Source organism: Phasianus colchicus, chromosome 28, assembly GCF_987193195.1.
Source record: "Phasianus colchicus chromosome 28, bPhaCol1.hap1.1, whole genome shotgun sequence".
Taxonomy (NCBI): Eukaryota; Metazoa; Chordata; class Aves; order Galliformes; family Phasianidae; genus Phasianus; species Phasianus colchicus.
The window spans coordinates 5,477,882-5,498,444 of NC_143463.1; the positions used below are offsets into that span (position 1 = coordinate 5,477,882).

The following is a 20,563-nucleotide window of genomic DNA, read 5'->3' on the forward strand; positions in this document are numbered from 1 at the left end:
CCGGAGCCGGGTGAAAGGCCGCGCAGGGGCAGGCCGCTGCCCCCTCCTGTCTCCCTCCTCCCTGCTCCCCACCCCGCTTCCGGGGCTGCCTGGTGTCCGCGGCATGGAGTGGGAGTGACGGAGTTGCCGCCTTTCCCCCCCTCCCCGCCCCGCAGAAAAGCCGCCACCGTCCCCCCTGCCCGCCCGTTGAGGGGGGAGGTCGCCGTGTCCTGGGGTGAGTGAGGAGAGCGGGGGGGGACGGGGTGAGGGGCGACCCTAGGGCAGGGGGGCTGCGCCCGGGGCGCGCGGAGAGGCCTAGGAGCCGGGCGGGCCTCTGTCGGTCCCCCGTGACTCGTCCACCCCCACAGATTCCGGAGGCCACCACGCCGAGGACGGGGCTCGCCCCTTCCCCCGCCCCCCACGGGCGAAGTGGGGAAGGTTTCTCTGAGGGGACGGTGGGGAGTGCAGCTCCCCCGGGAGCTGGAGGAGAGGTGCGTTATGCTGTTGTTAGGACTGCCACTGGAGCGTGTGCTGTGCCCGGGAGGGTTGGGGGTGGCTCGCGATTTGGGAAGAGCAAGGATCTCCCAGGCTTCGGGGAACGCTGCAGCCTTCCCCTCCAGCACGGGTAGCAGTATAGTGAGGCTGCCTGCCCGGGCCTGGCTCTGGTCACTTGTAGCCTTTAATAAAGCTGAGTCTTCTGCGTGGAAGTCCCTACTGCTTTGTTCCACTCACTCCCTTTTATTTTTGGAGGAGGTACTCGAGCTTATGTTCGTCTGTGACAGGGACATGTTTATAGTGTTTGAGGAGTGGCTGTGGTTCTTTGGCTCTTCCCAAAGACACCTGCAGGCCCCTCAGTTTTCTAAACCCTCATGTCTGTTTGGTTCCTTCCGTCTCTTTTCTGTGTGTTTTGCATTGGAGGATGTCATTGTTCCTGGGGGAGGGGGTGAGGATGAGCTGTGTCTCTGAATCATAAAAATCACAGAATAATTGAAATTAAAAGGGACCTTAGGAAGTCCCTCGTCAAAGCACTGCTCACAGCAAGGCCAGCTGTGAGATCAGACCAGGTTACTCAGCATTCCTGAGCACTGCTCCTGTTGCCCTTTGTGCTTGTATTGAAGATTGCCCTTAAGTTACTGGATGCTGCTCTTTAGTCTCTCTTGGTTCTTCTCTGCAGGAGGAACTTCCCTGTACAGGGCTTCTCTGTGACACTTTGTTTCTCTGAATTTTCTGTGAGTGTGGTTGAGGTGCAGAGATGGCTGTCTGGGCAGACTAGGGGCCTCAGCAGCAGATAGTGACATTCTGGGGTGTGTTTGTGATTCAGAGCCAGAAGAGGAGACAAAGATCATTGTACGTTAAGGTACATGAGTGGAGAGGTAGTGAACATCATGCCTTTGAATGCTCCTAGGAAATGGGTTTGTGTGGCAAGTCAGGCTTGTTCTGTGGCATCAGGCTGATGCTGAGGCAGAGAGAAACGCACTGGCTTGGAAAACAAATCTGGTTTTTTTATGTCCTGTGTGGGGCCATGATGTTGTCACTAGCAGGGCTGCTGACCTTCTGTCTGGATCCTTATGGTGTCGTTTGTTTGACTCTTGTGAGTGTGTTGATGAGACTTGTGTTTTCTCTCTTAATACTGAATTTTGGGATTCGGAGAGGGGAGTGAAAGAAAGAGCTTCTGTTGAGGGCTCTCAGATTTTAAGAATTTTTGTAAGAAGAGAGAGGCCATAGATTTCCACTATTGAGAAAAAGAATTCCGTGTTTTGTCTGGGTTGTTAGTATCCAGCACAGGTTGATAGAACATGGATTTGGATTGCAAAGTCCAAACCAAGAGTTTTGGTTGTGCCTCTGCACTCAGTTGCATATGTGACCTGTGGAAGGTGCCAGGGGAAACTGCAGCTGTATGAAATTTGCTTTTTTCATCTTCCTTCCTAGTTTCCTGTTCTGCCGAGCTTGCTGAGTAGTTAATGCAGAAGATAAAGAGGGTTCGTCTGGAAAACGAGACTGCAGGAAGTTGGAGAAGGTATGTTTCCCAAGTACTCCCAGGGCCTTTATTCACCCCATCCTTTGTGGAACATAGCAAAAAAAAAAAAAAACTTTTCAAGTGAATGAGGTTTCTGAAAAATCTCAAGCCTGTCTTTCTGCCTGGGGAGCTCTGTGTCAGGATCTGTGGGTCAGGAAGTGACTCAGGAGGTTGATTTATTTCACTGCCTTCCAATTCCAAGCTTTACAATTTTTTCCCCATACTGGTGTCCCTTGCTGTCTTCCTATACTTGCTTGTTGTCTTCAGACTAATGTGTTTCTTCTGAAAAAGAACTTGGTGGATATATGTCTGATGTGTCTAACCTGGCTGGGCAGAATAAGCACACTGAGTGAGCTTGAAGACACTCAGGGGATAGCTAAGTGCTTTGGGAAGTGGAGTCATCTAAGGACTGTGGAGGAGATTCTGTCTCTAGTGAGTTGTATAGCACATACAAGATTTATTGATGAGGAAGCTTTGAGAGCGTTTAAGAATAAGGTTGTTAAAATTGATGTATTGGTCAAAATCCTCTTTGAACAATTTCATCCCCAAATTCACTTTCTGATTTCAATTAGTTGGTTACTCCTTATACTAGTTCTACTGCATATGTGGTACTGCCAAGTTCTAGTTATATTTTGTTCTGACTGTAGTGATAGACAGAGCAAATGGATCTTCCTTTTACTGTGTATTGTATCAGAACCTAAGTTATATGAGACTCCGTAACATTTTAGCTATCATTTTCCAACACTTGCATGTAATTTTGGCTACAGATCAAGGGTGAGGATGGATACTTCTCTTATCCCACTACTCTACTCTGTTCTAGTGTCAAAGTCACCAAGCTTATAATAATACCAAGCTAAAAGTTGTGCCTTTCACTTACCTGGTGAATCCTAAATTCATGGAAATGTAGTTTGGAAGGGAGTCCTTTTCAGGTTGGGGCAGTTATCAGTATTACATTTGTGTAGTGAGTGTGAGTGGACTGTTTTGAGCCCTTAAAAGTGCAACTTTCCCTTGAGAGTAGTCAAGTGAGTGAGAAGGTGTTACTGGCTAGGAGAAAGTAGCCTAGGGGTCAAGTGTATTGAGCCAAAGCCAGATTGTTTTGATCAACTGACTTGACCCTGCAGTACAATTGGATTGAGAGAACTGTACTCAGCTAACAGTTCTGAATGGTATTTCTGTTATGTTTTTTGATAGGCAGTGCTTTCCCATTAAGATGTGATTTTTAGTTGCTGTAATGGAGGTCCTGAATACAGTCAATAGATAAACTTGAGGCCAGTAAGACACTCTTGCAATCTTAGAACATCCTGTCACTGGATTTGGGCTTCATGCCTGGCTTTTATTGGAAAATACTCTTTATTCGCATTCAAGTTGTGGATTTAGGTGTTGGTTGTTTGTTTGTGGGAGAACCTACAGATGTGTTTTTGGAGCTTTTTCTTGGTGGTGGTTTAAACTGATGGAGAATTCTCCAGGAACGCTCAAGGTTATCCTGAAGAATACTCATGGTAGAAAATGGACAGGAGTAAATGTTTTCTTGTGCTGATATTAATAACCATTCTCCTTTCCTTTGGTTCTACTCACTGGGAAGGAACTCGCTGTGCACACTCTTGAGGCTGAGGTTGTTCAAGATTGTTTAATTCCTCCTTAATATGTAGGCATGATAGCTACATCTCAGAAGCAGTTCTCTGCTTGGAATGCAGGTGACCATCCCCAGTGACAAGTGGCATTTGAGAAAAACCTGATTTGAAAATGTACACCTTGGGGCTGCAGAGAACAAGGCCTTCTCTGGTTTAATACTTAGTTATTGGTTTGCCGTTTTGATGCTGAATCAAAGCTAGCAATTCTGTCTCCATGGAGCAAAATTCTCTAGCCCTAGTATTTTTTTTCTGGTAAACCAAAGTTATTCTGAAATTATCAGTAACATTCTTCCAGATGCACCCTGATATAGGCTGGTCAGCCCAAAACTACTGAAATGTCCTTGTGCAGGGAAATCCAGCTTCTCTAATGAGGTGATGTAAACTGGTTTCCCTAGTCCTAGGCTCATTCCTGCTTTGTAGTAGATTACATCATTGACTGTGGGCAAGTCAGTTAGTTAACATCTCCTCAAATCAAAGTTTGCTGTAGTTGCTCATGGAGGTGCTTTTTGTAGACTCTCATTCAATAAATAATTGCTAGTTTGGAAATGCGTGTACTACGTTTTGCAGGATATAACAAGGGTCTCTTACTGCTGTCTTCTTTCTGGTCAACAAAGTCAATTGCACTGTTTCTTCCTGTTTTGTCATCGTTCCTGGCTGCAATAGCTATTCAGGTAAGTGAGCTGTTGCATTTAAACCTAGATGGTCATAAAGTGTTGTGCCAGCTTTCCTTCAGGGCAGGAAGGGGACTTCCACTTGTGCGGTGTTCAGGATTTAAGTTTATATGCCCATAGGTCATAGCTTTGATGACTTTTTGTCCAAATTCCTGGGGCTGTTTTCCTTTGAGTCATGCTGATTGTTTTTTTTATGCCAGAGTCTACCACGTGGATTGTGTTTAACAGCTTACTTCTAGAACTAGTCCTGGTAATAAATCTTTTGGGCTTAATATCTTTGCTTACAGGACTTGATATGGAACGGGAGATGGGCTGCTTGATTTTAAGGCTTAATTCTCCCCCTCAACTCTTCCCTCAGTTTTTTGTCTAGTTCTGAGGAAGAAACAATGACTGCAGTGGACACGCTATCAGACAGCTCTGAAGTGGTCGAGATGGAGGATGTGCCTTCCGAATTCCAGGTGCAAAAGCATTCTTGGGATGGGCTGCGTGACATTATTCACAGCAGCAGGAAGTATTCGGGCATGATAGTGAACAAAGCTCCCCATGATTTCCAGTTTGTCCGGAAAACCGAAGAGTCCAGCCCTCACTCTCATCGTCTTTATTACCTGGGTAAGCTGACATGCCAGACACTGGGTGTGAAAGTGTTATGGGAGAGCTTCCAATTTAAACAGATGAGGAAAAGGATGGAAAATATTTCTGTTTGAGATAGGGGAACTGAGATTAGGTAACACTGCTCAAGAAGAACACACTCAAATCTATAGCAGATCCTAGAACTGAGCAGAGACCTCTCCAGTCTCAGACAAGCACAGGCTTTCGTAAAGTCAGACTACTTAACAAAAAAAAAAGTGCTACCTAGTCAGATCTACCTAGTGACAGAAGTATGACTCCAGTGTTCACTTGGTAACTCAAGGTCAGTACAGAGGATGGGTTAAGAGAAGGGATGCTTTTCAAACTCAGGGCTGTCCTGTGCTTCTGGAGCTTAGAAGTGGGGTTTACCTAAAAGATTAACTAGGCTGACTTTTCAAGTCACCATTAGTAATTACTAACTATATGTTACAAGTTATAAGATGTTTTGGAGGTGCACGCAACAGCAGCTTATTTTCTCCCTGCTGTATTAAGCAGCACATAGGTAGGATGCTTTGAAGAATAGGGAATGGAAAAAGATGTGAGAGAAATTAACTGTTATTGATATTTGTAGAGAAATCTCCTTCCGTGCAGTAGGATTGAAGGACAGAAGAATACTGTGCTGAATGGGATGCTTATAGTTGGAACTATGATGTAATTAGTGGCAGAGTGGCTGGATTTTAGTAACTGGATAATTTTGTGGTTAGTAACATGGGAAGCTTTATAGACTGTAAAGGGTTTGTTACGCTCTGGGGCGTGAGCTGGTCTTTACCAGACCAGTAAAGAAATTTCCCAGTGCACAGCTCCATATAGTTGGCTGCTTTCCTGAAGTGACTCTGTTGTTGTTGTTGTTTCTTCTTTTTCTTGTCTTGATTCTGGGTCAATGTGGGATGCTGGATTTGATTGAGCAGCTCCTGTATGTCAGTGATGATTTGCTACATTCCTTTGTACATTCTTATTACACAAGTGCTACTATAAATGGCAGTTTCCTGAGTTAACTTGCTTTTCTTGTTGAGTTTGAATAGTGAGACTTAATTGAAAACCGAATGTGTTTCAAAGCCAAGTTGACTTTGATACAGTTTGGATGACTAAAGAATTAACATTATGTGTGCCTAATTTGCAGTATTTTTTATTCTGTTGTATGATTATGGCAACAAGAGCAGCTAGTGGCTGTAGGTTTTCTGCGGAGGTATAACTATTACAGGAGCCAGAATTAGTAATGAAGATGCACCAATGTCTTTTCAGTGTTTCCTGAAAATGGGCTGGGCATACTGCAGGTTGACTCATAACATAAGATTGTTACCTAGTGGATAATGCTGAGTTACCTCTTCTCGTGCATTTCTTACAAAGAAATGATTATTATTTTTATTGCCATAATAAGCACCTTTTAAATTGCATGCTGTGTACAATGTGTTAAATATTTGGAACCCATTTCATGGGTTCATGTTTGACATTGTTCTACTATTACTGTCTCAATGCTGAGTAGCATTTCCAAAACTTAATGTAAATACTGTTAATGACTGTATGCCAAGGAGTGGCATGAAGACTTTTGAAGAGTTTTAATGCAGGGGTTGAATGCTATTCTTCACTTGGGAGCACAATATAATGTCTTTGGAGTTGAAGGCAGTATCTTCCTTGTAAATGCTGATTGATTGTAGTCTTGAGGCTGTTGTATAAAGTACTAATGTAATAAGGAGAAATGAAGTCCAGGTCACAGTCACATAAGTGCCAAATATCTTTATATAGTAACTAGTTCTTATCTGCACTTTGTTCTGTTTGGACATCTTAAATCATTCCTGGGCTGTCCCCGTATACTTCTGTGTTGAATCATGGCAGATGCTGCTTATATTAAACATCACATACTCAGCTCTTTGGCGTATCTGTATTTCTGAGGATTATATGCTCACATATTGCTTTGCTTCCTATGCACTTGGTACTGTTTCAGTTTTAAGTAACTGTACTGCTAGGTTAACAGCTCAGAAATTTTATTCTCCCTGAACACCTACAGAGTAAACAGTATTGGGGCATATTTTCTCTGTTAAATTTTGACCCAGGGCATCACTTAAGCAAATTTAGAGGGCATGTTTATGGTCTTTGATTCTGCTGAAACTGCCAAAATCTTTGTCATGGATATTCTACATTTTCTTGGTTGGTTTGGAAATTGGATGAAAGCCAACAGCTTTATATGATTTGGCCATAATCAAAAGCTTACATAAGATGACAAGATGTCTTGGCTAAATAACGTTTTCCATTTGAACGGAGTCTCTAGAGCTTCCAGGTTTTTTCTTTCCCTCTTGTAGGCTAATGTATTGATCTGAACTAGTTCCTACAGTGAATTTTTGGCTGAGAAATGTGGATGATAATCTTGAGTCTCTCACTCAGGCTGTGGCTCTTTTAGAGTGGATTTAGGGTGTGGGTTGAACAGTACAGAGAGAGGAAAGTCTGAAGTAACCAACTCTGAAAAGGTTGGTTAGTGTTAAATATTGCCTGGGGAAATATGTGTTTACAGCTAATGTAGTTAGATAGTATTCTGTACTTGAGCTGAGAGCTGCTTGGGATTGACAGCTGGTACAAGCCCCTGAACACACCTTACCTCTCTGTTACAGAATAATGGTCCCTTCCAGTTGAAACTATTCAATGGAAGATCTAGTCCAACCTCTCAGCCATGAGCAGGGGCACCGTTGCTAGACCAGATTGCCCAAAGCAACCATCCAGCCTGAGCTTCAATACTTCTAGAGATAAGGCACCCACAGTTTCTCTGGAAAATGTTTCTGTACATCACCACCCTCAAAGTGAAGAATTTCTTCCTAGTATCTAATCTAAACATACTGTCTTTTAGTTTTAAACTATTACCCCTTGTCCTATCACTACACTCTCTGATAGCGTCCCAACTGCTCTTTCCTGTAGGTCCCCTTTAGGTAATGGGAGGCTGCAATAAAGTTATCTTACTAAAGGCTTTGTTTCAGTCTGATCTGAGTCATCTTTGTCCAGTAAATAATCTTAAACAGAATGATGCTTTTGTCCTCTTAATAGGAATGCCATATGGTAGCAGGGAAAATTCACTTCTTTACTCAGAGATTCCCAAAAAGGTACGGAAGGAGGCCTTATTACTCTTGTCATGGAAACAGATGCTGGATCACTTTCAGGTAAGCAGAAGTGTGAAGACCTTGAGTTGATAATTCTTGGGAAAATTGGTTGATGTTATGGGGTTGATATGGTGAGTGTTACCATGCTGTGAGGCATGGAATGGTAGTGGTAGGGATGTTGTATTGATGACTGCTTTATTTCATAATATGAGATAGGCACCTGTGTGCTCCTGCTAGTGAGTATGAAACAGCAGGTGATGTGGCAAGCAAAGGGGTGATCTAGTAAAGAAGTCTGTAAACTAGCATGTGATCCACTGCAAACTAAAAGCTATCAGGACAGTGCACCTTTCCTCTGTGCCTTGTCTGAGCTCTTCAGATGCTCATTAACAGGCGTGTTGTAATACCTACTATCTTTTCTGCTTTTAAGGAAGCTGGGAAAACTGTATTAAACAGCTGCTTCTGTCCTATACTCTGTTGCAAGAGAACTGGAAAGAGGGATGAAATCTCCCCTTCCTCTATCTCTGTGTCTTTTGTCAATAAGCATTTAGGAGCAAGGACATTGGTCTGTCTTCTTTTCTGGAAAGCTTTCTGTTTGAAAAGAATTCAGCTGTCTTGACCCATTTGGATTGCTAGTCCCCTTCAGGGTAATTCAAGATCCCTGGAAGAGGTTTTGTATGCATTATCTGACATGGAAACTGTTTGTGAAAGGCTGTAGATAGTGTCGTTAAGTTAATTGGTTACATCTGATTTGCATAAGCAGTGCAAGTGCAGCTGTCCTCAGTTAATACTTAAGTGCCAACTGCAGAAACTGTAGATTGGCAATTCATCTCTTATGTAAAGAGAACTTTGGGGCTTGCAGTTAGATTAGACCTACTGGACCACACTTGTAGCCTGAAATACAGTAGTTGTGGAAGAACCTGTTTGGTAAGACTGTTGACTGTTTGGGGCTGGTGAATTGTATTTTCAGCATTTAGAGACTACCTGGTGCCAGATTCTGCTCTACGGAAGTTTCTCTCCTTGCAGATTTTCTTGGATTTTCTTTTATTTCAATACTAGGCAACCCCTCATCATGGGATGTATTCTAGAGAAGAAGAACTCTTAAGAGAGCGCAAGAGACTTGGTGTCTTTGGTATAACATCTTATGATTTCCACAGTGAAAGTGGCCTGTTCCTCTTCCAGGCCAGCAACAGCCTCTTTCATTGCCGAGATGGAGGCAAGAATGGTTTCATGGTGAGTTTGCTAATAGAGCTATGAATGACATCTGAAGTGTTTTTGGTTGGTAGCAGCTGCATGTGTGCACGTGTTTGGTTATGGTCATTTCTCCTGTGTCCTCTTAGGACTGTGCCCTCATTTTGTGGGCTGTAGGTCTTTAAGTGTGAAGCTGGTTGTTGATTTGGTACACAGGTGTTTGTGTTTCTGTTGCTGTAGGTGTCTCCAATGAAGCCTCTGGAGATCAAGACTCAGTGTACAGGCCCACGAATGGATCCCAAGATTTGCCCTGCAGACCCCGCCTTCTTTTCATTCATTAATAACAATGATTTGTGGGTAGCAAATATAGAGACAGGAGAAGAGAAGCGAATGACATATTGCCATAAAGGTAATTGGTGCTTTTTACTATATTTAAAAGAAAGTTTTGATAAAAACTGTGGATGAAAGGGCTAATGTCTTTATGGCTTATTTCTCACAAACGCACTTTTCTTCTGAATCAGTTGTTTTCAAGAAGATGTAGGTGCCCTCTTTCTTTGCTCCTTTCCAGGCTTATCCAATGTTCTCGATGACCCTAAGTCTGCTGGTGTAGCCACTTTTGTCATTCAGGAGGAATTTGATAGGTTCACAGGCTATTGGTGGTGTCCTACGTCTTCCACAGAAGGTCAGTATTCTGCATGTCAAATTCTGACACTATTACTACTGCTGGCCTCTGCTGTGAATCATATTTTGAGCATAGTTTTCCTTTGGTCCGGGTTTGATCTTTTTCTGGGTAGGCCACCAGAAGGAACATAACACTGAGAGAGTATAATTATGCACAGAGTATTTACTCGTGGTTACTAGAAGATGTAATTATATAGAACACGTACAAAACTTTTGCACCAGAGTGGACTTCTGTAGTGCTCCAGACAAGCTAGAAACACTTGGAAAACACTGTAGCATGCATGCCTACTGTCTGTTCCTAGGTTCAGAGAATTTAAAAACACTGCGAATCTTGTATGAGGAAGTGGATGAGTCAGAAGTGGAGATAATTCACGTTCCTTCACCTGCTCTGGAGGAGAGAAAAACAGATTCCTATCGGTACCCCAGGACAGGTAAGTGAAGTACCATGGGGCTGCTAATGCAACTTTTGGCTCCTGCTAACTGAAGCAGTGGAATTTGTGCTATAAACGTCTCATGATTAATGTAGGTTCTTACCAGGATGTAGAAGCTGGTTGTAAATGTTGAGGCCTAATTGAGTCTCTGAGCCCCTCCCCTTCTACAAGAGGGAGCAGGATTTAAAGTTCACCTTAAATGAAAGGATTGCTGAGAAAATGAAATATATCTGATGGCATGTTCTGGAATATATTTTTAATCACTTCTTCCTGTGAATGTGTGCATCTATTCAGGCAAGGCAAAAGCAAACTTTTCCAATACCCAAAATGCCTCATTTGAACACAGTATCGTTTGCATTCATAATTTCTTATTTGTGTATTGACTTCCAGCTATTTTAGCAGGACCAGAGTTGGTTCCTGTCCAGAAACTGTAGCAAGTATAATTCTGGGGGTGTTCAGGCTTGTCATCTTGATATTCTGTCACTTCTTTGCAGGCAGCAAAAACCCCAAGATTACATTAAAACTGGCAGAATTGAAAACAGACAGCAAGGGTAAGGTAAGTCACAGAGTGTATTATTGCTCTGAGGGGTTGACTGCTTCTGAAGTTGCTTAGAATTAAGAGGCCACTTAAGAATCTGTGATAGCATTAGCTTTTCTTTTCTTCCTCTTGTAGCACCTAATTCTTGAATGTAGGTAGCTAGAAAAAGAACAACTTTTAAAAGGCTGAAAAGAATTATGCTGCTTAAAAAGCAGCTGGGAGAGGGGAGGGAGGTGAGAAGCAGAGTGAGCCTGACGTACCACAGCATCAGTGGCGGAGCTTGCAGGGTTAAAACTGGATCTAATCCTGGACTTCATTCCACAGTTGTATCCTTTCTGTGGCTGGATGCCAAAATCATGGTGCTTTGAAACTTGTTTTTCCTTTCTATTCTTGCCATTTTGTTGAAAGGTTTGCTTCCCCTTGATGAGGCCAGTCAATAGTTACAACTTCCTTATTCTCCCGTTTCTCTGAGCTTCCATAGGAGAAGGCCTGGTAACAGTCTGATTTGGTATTGAACCTTCCTTTTGTTGCAGATCGTCTGTGCTCAAGAGAAGGAGCTGGTGCAACCATTTGCTGCATTATTCCCGACTGTGGAGTACATTGCCCGTGCTGGATGGACTCGAGATGGCAAATAGTACATAAGTTTTTTTTTCCAAACTAATGCTGGCAAGGGCTTCCCAGGCTAAACTCTCACAGGCCTTCAAGACTGTGTGGTGCTGTAGCCATACAATAGATTGTGTTATATTGAAGCCAAGTTTATAATGTTGTCTTCACCAGTTCTTAAAGTTGTGAGTGTCACAGATGGCACAAGACTATTTGATTTCTTCATTGTTTTAACATCCTACTGGTAGGAAATAATCAGATGTAGACTCAGATAACAAGCTGTGGGTTTTAATGCAGAGCTACAACCACAAAGTTAAATGACAGTCAAGTAAGCAGTCCTAGGGGTTTAAGATGTACAGCACCCATACTACATTGTTCCTGTTGAAAATAAGGATGTACTGTAAGCAGTTCTGTTGTTGTCCATTGGTCCTGTTTGTGATCGATGCAAATATGTCATGGGAACGTGGGCAGTTTCCATGTTGCACAGTGGGGAAGAACTACTCTGTGACCACTGTAACTTGTTATTAATAACTGTCTGCTTTGGAAACTGAATTCATACAGTTTTACAGAAGGTAATCGCATCAGTGACTCTTATGTTCTGCACCAGAGCTTGTCAAAACGTGCTGAATATATCAGTTCATGAAATCTGCAGACAATGCGCAGGTGGTAACTGGCTCTTTTGAAAGTCTGTGTTAATGATGGAACTTCCCTTGATGCACTTCCAGGCCTTGGGGTAGCCGCACTGTGCAGCAGTGGCTTTACATCTGTCATGTTGAGAGGCCTGCAGTGCAGCACCACTTCAAATGACTCTCCTCGGAGAGGAACAAGGCTGAGACTGAAGCGACTCCTTCACTTGGCAGTTGTCTTAGGTCTGTGCCTTTCCCTGCTAGTGCAGTGTACAACAGAGAAACTACAAATGAATCACTTTAGTTTCTTTTGATCTCAGAAGCTCACTAGAAAATAAACAGTGCTTCTTGATGGAAGGGTTGACCAAGGAAATGTTGTATTCTGGAGACGTGTTACCTGGTCTCTTGGGATAGACACACTGCCCAGTGTGTCAGACATCTGGTCTGAATGATATCCCCATGAAACACCAGAGATGTCTGGCAAAACATACTTGTTAGCAAAGCTTCCAGGAGATTAGAAAGAAGCAATTATGAGGAAAGCTTTGCATTCAGATGTTTAAATCCCTTCTACCAGTGGGAGAAAAAGGATCGCATGTTCTGAGTGGTATAAAGTGACATCTATTCTGTGGTGCTGACCTTTACCTCCAACTTCCTTCTGCAGTGCTTGGGCTATGTTTCTAGACAGACCTCAACAGCGGCTGCAGCTTATCCTTTTGCCTCCAGCGCTCTTTATTCCAGTCCCAGAAAGTGAGGAGCAGCGTGCTGAATTTGCCAAAACTGTGCCAGAAAATGTTCAACCGTTTGTTATCTATGAAGAAATCACTGATGTGTGGATAAATGTAAGCAGCTCGGGGCTGGGAGAGGGCACTGGCTTGTCCCTTCCTCTCCTGCACTTAACTATTTTTGCGTTGGCTGTGTATCCATCTTAGTCCATGTTCCAGCAGACTGCTTTGCTACTCAGTATTGCCAGGTTTGGTGTTAGTTCAGGAAGTCTGATAAAGCTTTGAAAAGGACTTCCATGCACTCAGCACTGAAACATAAGAGAATCCTACCTAATCCTTAGTAGCATTCTCAGTGAAGGCAGGCACTTAGGACACCAACATTTTTGTATGTAACACTGCAGTTCTCTTAGGGGTGATTTATTAGAAGGTTAAATGGCTTCTTGGGTTACAAGCAAATCTAATCTGTGGAATTTAAATATGTTTAGGTGAGTGATGAAAACGGAATAGGAAATAAATTTGAGCTTTTAACATTAGCACCTTGGTGCTGAAGTGGCAAAGGGACCTGAAGTTCAAACTGGCATTCCCAAGGTGTCAGAATAGCGACTGCCATATGGGACACGCTTAGCTGACTTGTCTTGCTCAGAGGCGTGACTGGTGAATGCTGCTTTGCTGATAGTCATGAAGAGCTCAGAGAACACATTCTTCTGCACAGGCACAAACGTTTTGTGGTAATTGGAAAGTATAGAATTGCTTTTTATCACTAGCAGTTTGTCTGAGATATTTGCCCCTGCCCAGCTCCTTTCATTTGATAGCACAGTAATTTATCAGTGTATCTTTTGGCTGGCTGTGCATTGTTCTGTCAATAGAAATCACTCAGGGATCTCTTGTCTCATGTGACAGGTTCATGATATCTTCTATCCTTTCATACAACCAGAAGGAGAGGAGGAAGAACTGTGCTTTATCCGAGCCAATGAATGCAAAACAGGTTTCTGTCACCTGTACAGAGTCACAGTGGTCCTAAAGCAAGGCAGCTATGACTGGGTACAGCCATACGTCCACAGCGAGGGTAAGATCTGTGCGTTGACATTGCATCAGCTTTGTGGGCTCACTTTGCTTGTTTTGGGGAAGATTATTTATTTTCATGTATTTTCTTCTAGATGATTTCAAATGTCCTATCAAAGAGGAGGTTGCCCTGACTGGTGGAGAATGGGAGGTGCTAGCAAGGCATGGATCAAAGGTAGTGGTTATTTTCTCTTGCAGTATTACAGTTCTGCTTTATCTGCCCACAGTCCTGGCTTATGTCCTCTGTTACACTTGGAACCAACTAGAACTACTTAAGTTTAATTTTGTATTTTTATTATTATTTTTAAAATTTATTGCTGCCTGTGCTTTCCCCAGAAGTGCTGTAGTCCACTGTACATTGAACTGATTGTGTTTTTAATCAGACTCCAGATTGCTCTTTAAGTCAATCCCATGAGTGAGGCAAACCATAGAAATGGACGCAAGTCTGATGTTCAACATTAACAAAGAACTTTTTGTGGAGAAGCTTGGGCTTACTGTCTTTGCTGAAGCATTTTAACCTCAATGAGTACTTGTGAGTTGGGAATATGTCCTAGCGCTTAGAATGAACTCTTGGTCTCTAGCTGATCCTTTCAGGAAGAAGGCAGCTGGGGAATATAAAGCAATTTAGAATATGAAGGAACTGTGTATCTGTTTTATCTTGTAGAGCCTTGTTCCATTTTGCTTCAGGAATTAACTCTGAGTCTGATCTTTAATGCTCCCAGGTGATTTCTGTTAAAATGAAGGCCTTGTCTGTTCATTCCCAATTAATCTAGATTTCCACTTCACACTTTTTAAAAAAGCCTACAGCTTTGTGCATTTGGTTTCTGCTGCTTTTTTTTTCAATCTGCAATTAACCTGCTGTCCCTCCCTACGTGGATTCTCACTGTACATGCTGTTGATTTTGGTCACAGCTCTTCCCTGCATGTGCTATGTCTCAAATTGTATTAGTAGCAATTATTTTGATGCATTTGTTGCTCCACAGGGCTCTACCTGTTTTCCTGGCCAATTAGGTTGGATATTGCTTCCCTGTACTGTCTGCAGTTCTCTTCAAACTATGTTAGTTAGAGAGAGCACTTGGGCTTCAGCATTTGGAAACTGTAAGGTAGAAACAGTTCAGTTTCTGTTGCTGGATCGATTCAGTATTTAAAAGCTGTCACCTCTATTCCTGGCTGACCCAGGTGGATTTTAGAAACTGATGTATGTGGACATTAAGAAGTTATGTTAATGTGACTTGACGTTTGGTATTGCTGAGGCTATTAAACTGTTCCTTCCACAGATGGGAATTCATTATCACAATTGATGGGGAAAAATACATATATACCCTTAAAATGCCAGTCATAATGTGGAAGGACACCAAAGTTAAGCACAGAATCTTTCAGTTTAAACCCCAAAGAGAGCTCAGGTTTTTTTTAAGCTCCTTAATAAGCAAATGCTTCGAGTTTCTCAAAAAAAAAAAAAAAGCAAAAAACTGAACACCACCACTTTGGTTTCTTTTTATTACTTCATTGGATTACATATGGTTCTCCATAAGTGCTACGTGTGTGTATTCCAGCCTGTCATATAAATGGATGTTGTGTATGTCCGTAATGCTGTAAGTAGTCTGTCATAGTCTATTGGTGTTTTTAAGCCTTGGGACAGACTGAATGAAAAAAGAAGCAGTAGATGTCATCCTTCTGTCAACAAGCCCTCTCTTCTTCATATAGATCTGGGTCAATGAGGCAACGAAGCTGGTGTATTTCCAAGGCACAAAGGACACCCCATTGGAGCACCATCTCTATGTAGTCAGCTATGAGTCTCCTGGAGAAATTGTGCGACTTACAATACCAGGCTTCTCCCACAGCTGTTCTATGAGCCAGGTTTGTTGTTCTTGTATCTTGTTTACAAGAAGTTCTTCACAGAAGATACAAAGAAATCACAGAGAGGGTGGTGAGGTGCTGGAACAGGTGCTGCTCAGAGAGGTGGTGGATGTCTTGTCCCTAGAGGTGTTCAGGGCCAGATTGGATGGGGCCCTGGGCAGCCTGGTCTAGTATTAAATGGGAAGGTTGATAGCCCTGCATTTGGAAGGGGGGTTGGAGATTCAGGATCTTTGAGGTCCCTTCCAACCCTGGACATTCTGTGATGCTGTTTAGACACAAGATGCGCTTGTCTCCTGTCTGACAGGGAATGGTAGTAAGTCATGCAGTGATTACCTGGGGCTTTTGTATTGGTTGCTTGAGATGTGGAAGCTCTAATCTAAGAACAGCGTGGAGGAGGCTGGTTGTGGGAAATGAAAGACCTCGATTCCCCTAACTCTTCCTCTTCCACCTGTAGAATTTTGACATGTTCATCAGCCACTACAGCAGTGTGAGCACTCCACCTTGCGTGCATGTCTACAAGCTCAGTGGCTCCGATGATGATCCGCTACATAAGCAACCCAAGTTTTGGGCTAGCATGATGGAGGCAGCCAGTAAGTCCTGCACAATGTGTTGTTGTTTGACCCATGTCTGCTCTTAACCTGTCAAGTCTTACAGTTACAGCACAGCATGCCTTATTTGAAGATTCTCAGCTGAATATGTTTATGGGTGATCTCTTCTCTGTATATATGGCCTATTGACCTATGTAGGAAGGTAGAGTTTGGTTGTTTCTGAGTGGGAGGTTTCTCTGAAAGGCAATGATAAGTCTTGTTGTGGTTTGGGTATTGAAAGAGCCCTGGCTAAGAGGATGAGGTTTTTCAGACTGAGTAGGAGACAGAGCCTGCTTTAGTTATTGCATTGCTATTATGTGAACTTGCTTCTGCAGGTTGTCCCCCAGATTACATCCCACCTGAGATCTTTCACTTCCGTACTCAGTCAGATGTTGAACTCTACGGAATGATCTACAAACCTCACGATGTCCAGCCTGGGAAGAAGCATCCCACAGTGCTCTTTGTGTATGGAGGCCCTCAGGTAATAGTCCAGATGGTTGATTGCTGGTAATGGCCATGGGATTGCTGTCCAGAGCAGAGTTCTGTGTAGCTCAGTCATGTATCAGGACTTAAACTGAATCTATGTTCTGACCTCTACCTCAAACCTGAGATGATTTTTTAAGCATTTAGACTGATTTATCTGTCTGGCTGCTGTCCTGCTCACCATCCTGTGTAGTGAGACAGAGGAAGATAGTGGAAGGCAGCTGCTTGGTTCTGAAACATCTCTATCTTCTGCAGGTGCAGCTGGTGAATAATTCCTTTAAAGGAATCAAATACTTACGGCTAAACACACTAGCATCCCTAGGTTATGCTGTGGTAGTGATTGATGGAAGGGGTTCATGCCAGCGAGGACTCAGATTTGAAGGAGCCCTGAAAAACCAAATGGTAATGTACTTTTTTGATTAATTTTTGATTAAAAAACATCAAACAAAAAAGGCTATGTGGCTGAATGTATGCCTGCATGAGCATTACTTGTGCCTTATTGGTTCCTTAAGTTTTCAGGCTTATAAAGCCACTAACTTCAGCTTTTTTTTTTTTTATTGCTCTTTAGGGTCAGGTGGAAATAGAGGACCAAGTGGAAGGTTTACATTATGTAGCAGAAAAATACGGGTTTATTGACTTGAGTCGAGTAGCCATACATGGCTGGTCATATGGGGGTTTTCTCTCCCTCATGGGTCTCATCTGTAAACCCAATGTCTTCAAGGTAAGTCCAAATGTGGTGGAGCATTATCTTGGGACTCAAGCTTTCTCAGCTTCTGTAGCTCTTGGTATCTGGAGTTGTCCATCAGAAACATCAAACAAAAAAGCCAGGCGAAAATGTCCCTCAGTCCTGCCTGCCTTTAGCTCTAGCATACAGCCCTGCATTCTGCTTGCAGGTTGTACTTTCTGAGACATAAAGAGGATGAGGTCTCTGGGATGGAATCACACCCCAGAGACTACTGGTGGAGGACTTGGCATACTATTAAATGAGATGATTGATACACTATTCCTAATGCCTTTCCCAAGTCTTCAGCAGGTTTCTGGATCTATTCCACCTGTTTTCCTTGAAAGGGGAAGCCTTTAGTGCTGTTAGGATAGAATCTGCCTGATTTTGGTTACAAGAGAAACAGCATGAGTTGGAATCTGGGTTTTATGTGGGTTTTGTTGTGGAAGAATCCTGGTCTGAGCAACAGAATTGTCCAGAGCTTTTCTTTTCCTTCCTTCATCAAGGAAGCAGAGAATACTTGAGCTCTTTAGTACTTGATAATTGAAGTTGTTTCCTGCCACCTATTTGTTCGACAGATTGCTATAGCAGGTGCTCCTGTCACAGTTTGGATGGCATATGACACCGGGTATACTGAGCGGTACATGGATATCCCAGAAAACAACCAGCAAGGTTATGAGGCTGGCTCTGTGGCATTACATGTAGAAAAGCTTCCCAATGAGTGAGTACTGTGGGGCTGTAATCTGCTGAAAACCTGCTCCCAGATGCTGTGTGGTGCCATCAGCTGCACCTCTGCTGAATACCAAAAGAATGGATGAATTCGGTGGTTTTATTTTTACTTATGAGGCTGGTTGCTGCCTTTCCCAGCAGCCTGGGGCATCATATCTCCAGCCTCTTTTGCCAGTGGTGGAGGGGTTGAAGATCACGTCTGCGGCATAAAATTATTTTGACTGCTGCCTGGTCATTGTTCAGTTTTTAGTTTGCCGAATGGCAGCTCTTTGCTCAGACTCACTTCAGAGCTTTTTGTTTGGATTCTCATATTCTCTCTCATCTCATCTTCAGGCCAAATCGTTTGCTGATCCTCCATGGCTTTTTGGATGAAAATGTGCACTTTTTTCACACAAACTTCCTGGTATCACAGTTAATCCGGGCTGGAAAACCTTACCAGCTTCAGGTAGGGAGAACAAGAGTGAAGTGGGAAGGTTAGTTAAATCTAGCAAGATAGTTTTCTGTTTCCTGCCTTGAGTGCGGGAGAAGATAGATGCAGGTGCTTCCACGTGTTGTTCTTGTTGCAACACAGTTGATAGTAAATGCCTTGTTTGACTTCAACGGGTGACCGGGAGGTGGCACTGTAACTGCTTCATTGCTAGCTGATGTGACCTGTGTCTAAAAGCATTGGCAAATAGGGCTCCTGCCCTCAAGCCTGGAACTTTCCTTCTCCCATGGAACTGCTGCTGTCTCACATGGTTCTGGGCAGCAGAGGTGGCTGCTTTGTTGAGCAGAGTGGCAGTGCACATCACTGCAGTGAAGTGAGAGGCAGGCTGGGTGCTCTACACATCTCCTGGCACTCCTTTGTCCTGATGAAGACTGGGCACAAAGTGAAGGGGAGGCTTGTCCATGCTGAATGAGCAACTCCTGATTAATTGTCTCATCTCTGCTTCTGCACAGATCTACCCCAACGAGAGACACAGTATTCGGTGCCCTGAGTCAGGAGAGCACTATGAAATCACACTGCTGCACTTTCTACAAGAATACCTCTGAGAGCACATGCCTCTGCAAACTGGATGCTGACAGCTCACTTCACCCCTCCTGTGCCCAGCCACTACCGCCTCCCTTGACAGCCATCTAACCCAGAGCACAAATGGCTGAGTGCCCATGTCAGGGTGTCTTGCCCTGAATAAGGGAGGAGAATGGAAGGTACTTTCCCTTTGGACAGTGCCACCTTCTTTCACTTTCCAAGCTGGAGGTCTGCCTCTGCTCAGCTGCTCATCCTCTTTCTCTCTTCCAGCCCAGCTGTTAACGTGTTTTTTGGTTTTTTTTTTGCTGCTACTCCCTCTATCCTAGGGATTGATGGACAGTGGTCTGTCTCCTAAGACTGAGGTTTGCATCCATCTCTCTCTGTCCCCCATCCTTTTCCCTTCCACTGCACATCTGCAGTTCATGTATTCTTACCTGTAAGAACTTGGTGCCTGTGTTGGAAATAGAAGAGCTGAATAAGCAAGCTGCCTTAAGCCAGGAATGGGAGGGAAGAGAGAAGAACATATTGTTAAAGCCCCAGGGCAGCTGATTGCTGGTGCTGTGTCCTAGCCCTGCTGCAGCAGCGTGGAGCCCTGGGATGTGAAGAGCTCTACAGAAGCATGCAACACTAGTCATTTCTATTTCTCAGTTTTATTTTGCAGAGCAGATGGAGGAAGTGGCTGGGGTTGGTAACGATGCCCTCTCATGCCTTTCTCTAATGGCCGCTCACAACCAGAGTTGTGCCAAAAGGTAGCACGGCAGCTGAAGCAGCTGGCTACAACCAGAGATCATCTCTCTGGAGATAACAGCTTTTTTTTTTTTTTTTTTGCAACACAAGATGGATAATATTTATGCAGATCCTTCCTCCCTCCATTCTTTATGCTGCCTCCTGATCCCACCTTCTCCTTCCCTGAAACCTTGAGCTTTCAGATGTGCACTGAAATTGGCTGTGCTTCAGTTCTCTGCAGGTCAGTGACTGTTCCCCTTACCCATCTACTCAGCGTATGCTTTCTTTTGGTTTTTATTTTCCTGGTCAACAGGAACTGCAGTTCTGGGGAGGGGGGATTGATTAATTGCACCTCAGGGGAGCACATACCCCCCCCCCCCTCACGCCAAGGGTTCTGCCAGGGATGAAAAGAGAAGAAAAAAACAACACCCAAATGAACCACATTGACTTGCCCTGGAGTATTTTAAGTGCGTATTATGAAAAGAAAATATTTTTATGGATTCTTATTCTTTTATAATTATGAGTGTAAGATGTAGCAACTCATTAAAATATGGGAAAGAGATGCACTGGTTGGCATTTGTATTTTTTTGGAG

General features: G+C 43.4%; 1 protein-coding gene across 2 annotated transcripts; it reads left to right on the forward strand.

Annotated features, from left to right (window-relative positions):
• The first annotated feature begins 17 nt into the window (after positions 1-17).
• DPP9 (dipeptidyl peptidase 9) lies at positions 18-20,532 on the forward strand. 2 transcript variants are annotated; one of them, XM_031603940.2, is made up of 21 exons: positions 18-214; positions 1,909-1,996; positions 4,657-4,907; positions 7,956-8,068; positions 9,065-9,238; positions 9,437-9,605; positions 9,765-9,878; positions 10,180-10,308; positions 10,803-10,864; positions 11,380-11,480; positions 12,737-12,914; positions 13,698-13,863; positions 13,955-14,034; positions 15,563-15,715; positions 16,170-16,305; positions 16,638-16,783; positions 17,041-17,187; positions 17,354-17,506; positions 18,085-18,227; positions 18,569-18,680; positions 19,175-20,532. In XM_031603940.2, exons 2-21 carry the CDS (start codon positions 1,941-1,943, stop codon positions 19,265-19,267), a joined length of 2,676 nt encoding a protein of 891 aa, XP_031459800.1. In that variant the 5' UTR covers positions 18-214; positions 1,909-1,940; the 3' UTR covers positions 19,268-20,532. The 2 variants fall into 2 exon arrangements, with proteins under 2 accessions (XP_031459800.1, XP_031459801.1); XM_031603941.2 differs by lacking the exon at positions 18-214 and adding an exon at positions 4,195-4,298.
• Positions 20,533-20,563: the final 31 nt, after the last annotated feature.

Coding starts and splice junctions, on each gene's coding strand:
- DPP9 (XM_031603940.2), top strand. CDS start 1,941: ATGCAGAAGATAAAGAGGGTTCGTCTGGAAAACGAGACTGCAGGAAGT. Junction 13,864..13,954: donor GCCATACGTCCACAGCGAGG/GTAAGATCTGTG, acceptor ATTTTCTTCTAG/ATGATTTCAAATGTCCTATC. Junction 18,228..18,568: donor GTAGAAAAGCTTCCCAATGA/GTGAGTACTGTG, acceptor TCTCATCTTCAG/GCCAAATCGTTTGCTGATCC.